A 10,222-nucleotide genomic window follows, 5' to 3' on the forward strand; every position below is an offset into this window, starting at 1 on the left:
TAATCTTTGAAAATTTCATGCATATATATATATATCTCCACCCCCTTCCATCTCCTCCCTTTCCACCATGTATCTCCCTCCTTAGCTGCCTTTTGTGGGTGGGCATTTAAGACAGTTTCCCTGTGTAATCCTGGTTGTCTTGGAACTCACTCTGTAGACCAGGCTGACCTTGAGCTCAGAGATCCACCTGCCTCTGCCTCCTGAGTGCTGGAGTTAAAGGTGTGCACCACCATTGTTGACTCTTTTCTCTTTTATAACCCAGCAACTCTAGTTCATGCTACATATATGTGTATGGGTATAATGTTATACAATAGGCCATGAGCATCCCACCAGTGACCACACTAAAGACAAGTGACTCTCCCCAAACAGCCATCAGGCTAATAGCTCCTTGCTAGGGGTGGAGCCTGTGAGATTCTGCTCCTCACCTCTACCTCATCCCCCCCCCCCCATCTTGCAAAGCTTAAATGATTTAATATTGTGCAGGTAATCATAGCTGTTGTGAGCTCATGTGTTCAGCAGCACGTCATTCTCGGAAGATGACGTCCACTGTGCGTTTCACAGCTCTCTCCGTCCTCCAGCTTTCACGGTCTTTGTGCTTTTGCTTCACCAGTGACCCCAGAGGGGTCTGGGGTTGATACAGAGCAGTTCGGAGTCTCTGCATTAACCTCTACCTACTGTAACAAGCTTCCCTGGCCGAGGTTGAGAGTGGCACAACTGTGGATCGGCATAAACATTCAGAACAGTGGGTAGATGTTAAAACATGGAACTAGCTAAAGAAAGGGTTTCTATTTTCTGAGTTTGATGCTCTAACTCCTGACCTCAACCGTATTTGATTGCTCTGTAATATTTGTTTGAATATGCTAAATTTTTGTTTAATAACACCTTTAATTCTTGCGCTAATTTCTAATTAACCAGAAAGTAGTTTATGCCCTTGACTAAAATAAGTAATAAAATGATATTTGGTGGTTTGAAGAATTTAAGGAATCACTATTGTTGCTTATTTTTTTCATCTTCTTGAAAGGATTTAAATAATGTTTCTGTGATCTATGTGAAGCAAAGAATCCTTGCAAATTGCCACTATATACCAGAATGCCTGAAAGTGCTTTAACCTAATACATGATAATTGTGCCTTTTAAATCTAGCTTTTTAGTAACTTTTAACAGTTCTTTGAACTACATTCTTGAAGGGTTAGGTCGCTAAGTCTAAAATTTGTACGTGTCCTTAAAGGGTTATGAAGTCCATACACATGATTGGTTTGTCTTTAGAGAGAAAAAAGACAAGTAGTTTTCATCTATGTGTCTAGGAAACAAATATAAGGAAGAAACCAAATAGGTAGGAGCCTCACAGTAGAAAACAGTGGTGAGAAGGGACATGAGCACTACCAACAGCGGTGGTGTTTTTATAGCCTTGACTTTTTTGAATAATTGCAGGATGTTTTAGTGTTGCTGTTGTTTTGAGACAGATTCTTATTCTACCTCTGACTGGCCTGGAATTCACTATGCAGAACAGGTGGACCTCTCTAACCCAGAGAGATCCAGCTGCTTCAGCCTCTAGAATAAATGCTAAGCTAAAAGATACATCTTACCACCACAGCCCAGCCTTTTTTTTTCTTCTTCTTAGAATTATGAACTGTCATTGGTATTTTTCGTTTGCCTGAGGACACCAAAAAAAAAAAAAAAAAAAAAAAAAAAAAAAAACATTGGCCTCTCTGGAACTGTAGTTACAGATGGTTGTTAACTGCCGTGTGGATATTGGGAAACAAACCCACGTCCTCCGCAAAAGTAGCCAGTGCCGTTTTCTAAGAGTATGCGAGCACAAGACCAATATAAATTAACTCAGACTTTTCAATTCCATTAAGTTGGTATGCATATTTTCATTTTATCAGATTTCAAAAGAACAAGGCCTTGAAGTTCTGCCTGAGCATGATCCAATCCGGGACCAAAGCTGGTATGTGAATAGAAAGCTCCGCCAGAGGCTGCTTGAGGAACACGGAGTGAGAGCCTGCACTCTGATTCAGTTTCTTGGTGATGCCATCGTTTTGCCAGCAGGAACACTTCATCAGGTACACATTTATGTAATCCTAATACTCCTGTCCTCGAAAGGACTTAATTTTGGAAAAGGAATTGTCCTGTGTATGGGTAAAAATAAAAGATGTAAAGTAGGAAAATGACCAGCACCATTGTATTTCCATTGAAATGGTATTTATAGTGTTTGAAATCTAAAGTAATTAATTACTTTTCTACTGTAACTTCCTAGAAAATTTACTGAATGGTTATATTTCTTATAGTCTTGTGTTCATTTTAGAGATATTAATCCCAGTAGCTTCTGAATTGGGATTCCGAGCCCTATATGCCATTTATTTGTGCTAGCCTCATCAGACAATAGCTAACTTGTACTCAAATGTAAATTCTTTTAAGAAAACTGTGGTGGAATAGTATAAAACTTCTGTTTGATTATAGAGACTAGGACTTGCCGGTCCTTGTTTACACATCTAGTTTGCTAACTGTCAGGGTGGTAGTTGCTATTTTCAGTCATTTGAGACATACTTGCCTTCTGTCAGCCTTCCAAGTTCTGGGGTATTTAATGGAGTCTTGCTTTGCAAACCAGATTCCTCTTGAACCGGAAGTGGTGTTGCCGCCTCTGGCTCCAAGCACTGGCATTACAGGTGTGTGTGATCACACCTTTTTTCAATGTTAAGTTTTCTGACAGTGGCTACTGCAGTCATTGATGGTTATGATACAACTTTTAATATTATCTATAGTATACATTTCTGTGTATTGGTATAAGCAGGTGAGAACAGGTGCCGTGGAAGCAGGGCTAGAGTTACAAGTGGTTGTAAGCTATAGTTGGGGCTGGGAACTAAACTCAGGTCCTCCAGAGAGCAGCAAAGCAGCTGCTCTTAATTGTCCAGCCTTCTTTCCAGCTCTTCCCTGCCTTCTTTTTGGGGGAAAGGTTTCATGTAGCCTAGGCTAACCTGGAACTCACTGTGTAGCTTACTTGTGCCCCTTCTGCCTCTACCTTCTGCTTTTATGAGAACGCCATCTCATTGCACTCATGCCGGCTGTGATGTCCACACCTGTCGGGCTTGCACTCTGAAAGTGAAAGGAGGATTGTATCAGTTCCGTTCCTGCCTGGACTACAGTCAGACCTCTCGGATGGATGGATAGATAGATAGATAGATAGATAGATAGATAGATAGATAGATAGATAGATAGATAGATAGATAGATAGATAGTAATGGAGTCATTGTGTGTGTTTTATAAATTGTGGATATGTGAGTATAGGCACCCACAAGGCCAGAGACATCAGTTCCTCTTGGAGCTGGGATTACAGGTTACTGGCTTACACTAACCTAGTCACCTGACATGGGTGCTGGAAAGTGACCTCACATCTTCTTTAAGAGCAGTATATGTTTTTAACTGCTGAGCCACCTTTCTTGCCCTCACCATGTACTCTTTAAAAATCTGGCTTTTCTTTCTTTCGTTTTGGATTTTTGAGACATGGTTTCTCTTTGTAGCCTTGGCTATGCTAGAAGTAGCTCAATAGACCAAGCTGTCCTTGAATTTACAGAGATCTGCCTGCCTCTGCCTCCCGACTGCTGGGATTGAACCACCACCGCCCAGCTTAAGTCTGGCTACAATGTATTTCAGATTCATCCATAGTGTACAGAGCGAGTGGTCCATTTTTGTTGCTAGTGAACTATGGTGACATAGGAAGTATTTTTTAAGTCTTATCTCTCCAACTGGAATATGTTTAGGTTGTTTCTAGTTTGGGCAATTGATACATGTAAAAATTTACATACAGGCTTCTGTGTGGACATTCCCTTTCCCCATTAGGTTAATACTGGCAAATCGCATTTGCCTGGGCAGGTGAAAAGGGTATGGCTAACTTTAAGAAACTCCCATTGCTCAGTAAAGAGGCAGTAACTTCCCTCACATTGATGCTATGTTCATTTTATTTTCTCTGCTTCCTCTCTAGCCCTTGCTACTTCCAGGTGTTTGTTGTTGTTGTCAGAGGGTAGCTTTGGGTTATAAAGGAAAGGACAGAGTTTGAGATAGCATTTTGTTGTTTAGAGAGCCTGGCTTCAGATGTGCAGTGATTTCCTGCCCAGTTCCCAGAGTGCTTTCTTACTGGAACCATAGTTTTTTTTTTTTTTTTTTTTTTTTTTTTTTTTTTTTTTTTTTTTTTTTGATTCTTTAGAAGGCAGGTAGGAAAGGAACATGAACTTTCACATTTCCAACAATCGATAGTGATGGTGCTGTAGTCGAGGGACTGCACTTTGATAGATACTCAAACTGAGGCATGTAACACTGCATCACGGGGCCAGCACTGCTGGGAAGGAAGCAGCATATTGTGTTGGCCTCAGCGGTGAGTAGGACAGACACTAGGAGATATCAGCATTTAAACAGTGCAGGGCAGTTTCAGTGTTTATCTTAGCAACTGGAAGTGTGATGGCCACAGTTCCTTTATAAAGCCCACTCTAAAATTGTAAGTTGTTTGTGTTTGTAAACCGAACAAAGTATGTGAAATTATATCTATCCACCTACCTAGACAGAGCTGTTAAAACTTCATCTCTGGTGTTCACTTTTCTCCATTGTAGTGTTCTGAATGGCCTTTAAAATTGAGACTAGAGCTGGGGCAGCAGAGCAGTGGCCTAGATTATGAGGCTCAGTCTTCCACCCCCAATACTACAGGGAGAAAGAAACCAAAGAAAAAAGCTGAACAGAAAATCTTTATTAATAAGTTTGCCCTAACATGCTTAGCTTACTAGACTGTTGTAGCATTTATAGTGAGTGATTTCATGATGTCCTTAAGAGTTACAAATTGTCTGCCATGCTGGGTAGTGGTGCTGCACATCTTTAATTCCAGCACTCGGGAGGCAGAGGCAGATGAATGAATCTCTGTGAGTTCGAGGCCAGCCTGGTCTACGGAGTGAGTTCCAGGACAGCGGGGCTACACAGAGAAAGCCTGTGTGGTAAAACCTTACATAACATTTTCAGAAACAACCAAATATTGATAATGAATCCTTTCTTAAAAGATAACATTTGGACTATAAACATGAAAAGCTCATGATTAATGACTCAGCAAACAAAAGGCATAAGTGGAATGGGAAGCTCTTTTGTATTCTACTTTAAAACTGGATCCTCTTTAACCCTCAAGCTTTCAGCAAAATACACCAGATAGGGGTTGTTCAGAAACACATGCGATCCTGTAGGCATTAGTAAAAGTTGGCAGTCTGAAAACATTCTAACGCAGGCATAAATTGGCAAAGCTGACATAGCCCTTTCAAGCTCTGGGAGGTGACACAGCTCAGAAGAGCCAAGAGGCTGTTTTAAGAAGAAAGTCTCTTTAAGGAAATCTCTGTCAGCACACAGCTGGCCACTGGAAAAAAAAAAAAAAAAAAAAAAAAAAAAACGAGGACAGAGACTTCCTGACCATGCACAGCAAGAAATAGAGCCTTCTCAGAAACTCTGCCGAGTGGCTAAAGGATGGCTGCAGTCCTCAGTGACCCGTGACACCAAACCTTGAGGCAAGGGAATCACATGGTAATGTTCAGATGCCCAGTTTTCAGCCTAGTGTGGTAAACACGTGCACAGAAACAGAAAAGGATAGCCTGTTCAGAGGAGAGACGGATTGGCAGAAGTGTCCCCAAGGAAGCCCAGAACTTGGACTAACAAAGCAAAGAACTCAAGGAAATGCCATGAGTAAAATATCTAAAGGAGAAACCACAAGGATGATGGATGAAGAGACTAAAAAGAACAAGACATTGAACAAAGGATCTAAATGAGAATTTGGGAGCTACGAGTGATTTTAGGTCATGCTAGAGCTAAATATACCAAAAGGTAACATGCTAAGACTCCTGAAGGACTCACTCACCCCACAGCATACCCAGATAAGACATGGGAGACTCAAGGCATTGGAGACGATATAGCTGGTATGAGAGAGTTAATGTAGCAGTGTAAAGCATCTGTTAGACAAGACAGCGCAGGAGTTGGGCTCCTGTTGACTTTGCCATTTCTTGGCTGATTTGTCTTGGGACAGGAGCTGAGCATCTCATCCATAGTCCACTGTTGTGAATAGAGCATCTGTTCCACAGACACTAGGAAGACCCAGTGAGGCTGTACAGACACGCTGCACTTGTGAGGCTCCCACGGTTACTCCAGAGGAACCAGCAGCCTAATGAACACAGAAACAGAGCGCTTACTTTATGGTGCTACCAACTTGTCAATAGAGGCACAGTCCTTGAGTTAAACAACTCTGCAGACTCCAGCAGCTGTTCAGGTGGTCATATGTCCAGAGGAGGAATTGTAGCCCCTCTGGACCCCATCACCCTGCCATCAATTAGATTCTCCACAGTCTCCATTCCCACTTACTGTCAGCTTCATCTCACTCTTCAATTACATTAGAGTAAATGGAAGTGCTTAGTTTTTCAGTTATTCCTTCTTTCCCAGGAATTTTTATGGCATTTTAAAACCTCTTTTGAAGACAACTAAAGACAATTTAAAAAATTTCAAATTAGATCCACGTGGGCCTTCTCTGATATACAGATCATTGAGAGAAAGCAGTTGTTAGGAACAAGGACATGCAGAAGGTGTGACTGCTAAGCAATGATACAGTGCTGACTGGCTCCTGAAGAGTACCATGTAGTCAACCAAGAGAAACTGTTTTTAAAAACTTAAACTAAAGTCACATGAGATCAGAGGGTCTTGTTAATTGGCTAATTTTTTAAACAAAGGCACAAATAACAAAAAATCTAGATCAGTTCTGAAACTAAAGTTCTGACCCCAGTGCCTAGCAAATGAAGTAAAGTTGCATTTCCTTTCCTTTATTCTCTGATCTAAGGACTAATACTGATGGGAGTAACAAAGGAATAGCAACCGCACAGATAGAGTGCTTCTTACAGCCTCTCCTTAGCAGGGTTTTAACATAATGCGTTTTGAAAGCCCATCTAGACAATATTGATAATTTAGGATCATATTAGCCTCTCCAAAGGATTCCTGGAAAAGTCATTTGTTTTTATCATTTGAAAATACTTCATTTACAAAGTCACTTCACATGAAGCTTTTTGGTGACATAACTTTCTCATTAAAGTGTGGTCTTAAGCTCTGAAATCCATTTGATGTTTTGGGAAAATTCTCTGGCAGAATTGGCTTTTGTATTTATTCATTTTAGACAGTCTGGCTTTTCTTTGCTTCCATTCTGGCCTTCTATTCTAAGATTTGTATTTCACTTTCTTATTCTTTTGAAATAGGTACAGAATTTTCACAGCTGTATTCAGGTAACTGAAGACTTTGTCTCCCCAGAACATCTTGTACAGTCATTCCACTTAACACAGGAACTGAGGCTTTTGAAAGAGGAAATCAATTATGATGATAAACTACAGGTAAGGAGTGATTCTTCCAAGGAGATCCAGATTTTTGTTTTATTTTTGTATTTGGTTTTTTGTTTGTTTGTTGTTGTTGTTGTTGCCTTTTTATGTTCAGAAAACAGGATATATGCATCCCAGCTTAGGCAGCTGCTGCCTGCTTGGCACACTAAGACACCCCAATTAACATCAGCATGTGTTTCACTGAGCTCACTGATTGGTGTTGAAATCTGGACTCGTGGCACATTGAGCTTTTATGTCTCATGTCTTCAATTGATGCTCCTTGGTTTCCTTCAAATTAAAGTTATCACTTTACTTTTTAAGCAGGCATGTAGTGCATGCTCCATATTCCCAGCACTAGGGAGGCTGCAGCAAGAGGATCGCTCTTGAGTTTGAGGCTCACTTGGGCTATAGTGAAATCCTGTCTTGAAATATATATGTAATTTTGTTTTTAATCCAGCAGCTGTCCTTTGTGAATTCTTCCCCAGCTCACGTGATTGCAAATACCATCTCTTTCAGGTTAAGAATATCTTATATCATGCAGTCAAAGAGATGGTGAGAACTTTGAAGATGCATGAAGATGAAGTAGAGGATATGGAGGACACTTAGGTGTGGTTGGAACCCCTTGAGTGACAATAGGTCTGACTCGAGCTCCATTAAACCATCAGTGCCAAGAAATTCTCTTTGTAGTAATTACTTGCTACTGACACCATACCAGTATAGCATTATGTCACGGCCCCTGTGATTCAGTGCTAGCTATAAAACAAGCTAAACTTAAAAGGCAGCCCAGTACAGCTGCCCCTGTATCATAGTGTATATGATGTTTGTGAAGATGCCAGATTTAAAATGATGTATTTATTTTTGGTAAAAAACAAAACAAAAAAATCTATGCTATATTGTTGATCAAGTGTAAATGTGCTCTTGTACAGTTTAATAAAATAACTGATATTTTTCACTACATTGAGACAGTTACTGTGAGACTAGGACATAAACACCAGCTGTTGCCTGCGTTTGGAAAATTGCTGGATTGCACAGCAGTCATGTCATAATCAGAAAATTACTGCCAAATAATTGTAAAATGTGTAAAATAGAAAGTATATAAAGTAGATACTAAACTCAGACACTTCAATATTTTGTTGAAGCTATTGACTGTACAATTAAACATTTTCAAAAGGTGTAATTTATTTAAAATTGTCTCATTTTGGTAAAATTTATGTGAAGTTTTAAAGCTAAATATTAAACTTAATGTGCTATGTAAATATATACATATATACATTTAAGGATGTATTTTTTTAAAACATTGGCTTGCTTTTGTTAAAGTGCAAGTGTTACATATGGCTTTGTACATTACAGTTGAAAGGGGTTTTACATTTTCCATTAAAAGACTTTATCAAGAAGCCTGTTGTTCCGGTTCTCCCTCTCCGGTCTGACACTGCTGGGATAAAACAAAGTTTGCAGCCACAGGCTGTGACTAGGACCTCTGCCCCTTATTGTGTGGCCCTGCCAGATTTGTTTTTGTTTCTGTAGTTCTTCACTGTCCCAACTGGTTGCTTGGCGCTAGACTTTGTTGCTGGAATATGTAGTTCTCCATTGACATCTATGGCTATTGAGAAGAAAGCTTAATGTGGCCTGCTTATGAGGTAAGGTCCAGCAGGAGTCTGAGCAACTCATTTCACATTAGGTACCTGTTTCTGACCATAGACAGAAGTTTCTGTCCCTCCCGGTCCCGCAGCCATTCAGTCCAAAAGAAACAGAGAGGTTTATCTTCATTATATAAACTGTTTGGCCTGATAGCTCAGGCTTATTATTAACTAGCTCGTACAACTTAAATTAACTAGTAATTTTTTTTAATGTGTAGCCCAGGCTGGCCTTGAACTCATGATCCTCCTGCCTCTGCCCCCTTCAGCAAATCCTACTGGCATGCGCCACCTCAACCAGCTAACTAGTAATTCTTATCTATTTAGCTACGTTGCTTGGTCCAGGTCAATGGCCAGAAAGATAGAAGACTCAATCTTTAAAGCACTGATTTTTCTTTTTCTTTTTTTTAAATTTTACATACTAGTCCCAGTTCCCTCTCCTGCCCTCTCCCCATCCACTCCTCAGAGGAGGTGAGGCCTCCCTTGGGGACAGAACAAAGTCTGGCATATCAAGTAAAGGCAGGAACAAGCCCCTCCCCCGTATCAAGGCTGAGCAAGGTATTCCACCATACGGAATGGGCTCCAAGAGGCCAGTTCATGCACCAGGGTAAGTCTTACTTAGCCCCACTGCCAGCCATCCCCCACCTTCAACAGGTTGAGCTACACAACTGTCATTTACATTCAGAGGGCTTAGTAAGGTCCCATGTGGGATTCCCAGCTGTCAGTCCAGAGTCCCTGAGCTCCCACTAGCTCAGGTCAGCTGTTTCTGTTGTTTTTCCCAATCCTAACCTGACCTCCTCTTGCTCATATAATCCCTCCTCCCTTTCTTCAACTAAAGCTCCAGTAGCGCTGGTTTTTCTCCCAGAAGACCCTGCATTTACTTACCAGCACCCACACAGTAGTTCACAACCTTTTGTAACTCCAGTTCCAGGGGATCCAACATCCTCTTTTGGCGTCCATTAGCACACACCGGTCAAATGGTGCAGACATATATGCATGCAAAATCCCCATGTACATAAACAAAAGTCAAAGGGGACAAGCCCTCAGTTTCTGATGGTGCCTCACATTTCTTTTTTAAATTATACATGTTTTTTGTGTGTATGTGGTCAGAGGACAATTTGTACAAATTGGTTCTATCTTGTGGGTCCTGAGGAACAATGTATTTGTCAGTCTGGGACTTTACCCACTGAGCCAACTCACCAGCCCGTTTCGTTCTTAA

The 10,222-nt window shown here is 40.8% G+C and overlaps 1 protein-coding gene across 8 annotated transcripts in view; it reads left to right on the forward strand.

Annotated features, from left to right (window-relative positions):
* The window catches only part of Jmjd1c (jumonji domain containing 1C), a 173,877-nt gene extending 165,114 nt beyond the window's left edge, over positions 1 to 8,763 (forward strand). For all 8 annotated transcript variants that reach the window (XM_038344050.1, XM_038344051.1, XM_038344049.1 and 5 more), the window contains 3 exons: positions 1,886 to 2,062; positions 7,253 to 7,384; positions 7,886 to 8,763. In XM_038344050.1, coding sequence (XP_038199978.1) covers positions 1,886 to 2,062; positions 7,253 to 7,384; positions 7,886 to 7,975 — 399 coding nt within the window. In that variant the 3' untranslated portion in view covers positions 7,976 to 8,763. The remainder of the gene's footprint in view (positions 1 to 1,885; positions 2,063 to 7,252; positions 7,385 to 7,885) is intronic.
* Positions 8,764 to 10,222: the final 1,459 nt, after the last annotated feature.

Source organism: Arvicola amphibius, chromosome 9, assembly GCF_903992535.2.
Source record: "Arvicola amphibius chromosome 9, mArvAmp1.2, whole genome shotgun sequence".
Classification (NCBI taxonomy): Eukaryota; Metazoa; Chordata; class Mammalia; order Rodentia; family Cricetidae; genus Arvicola; species Arvicola amphibius.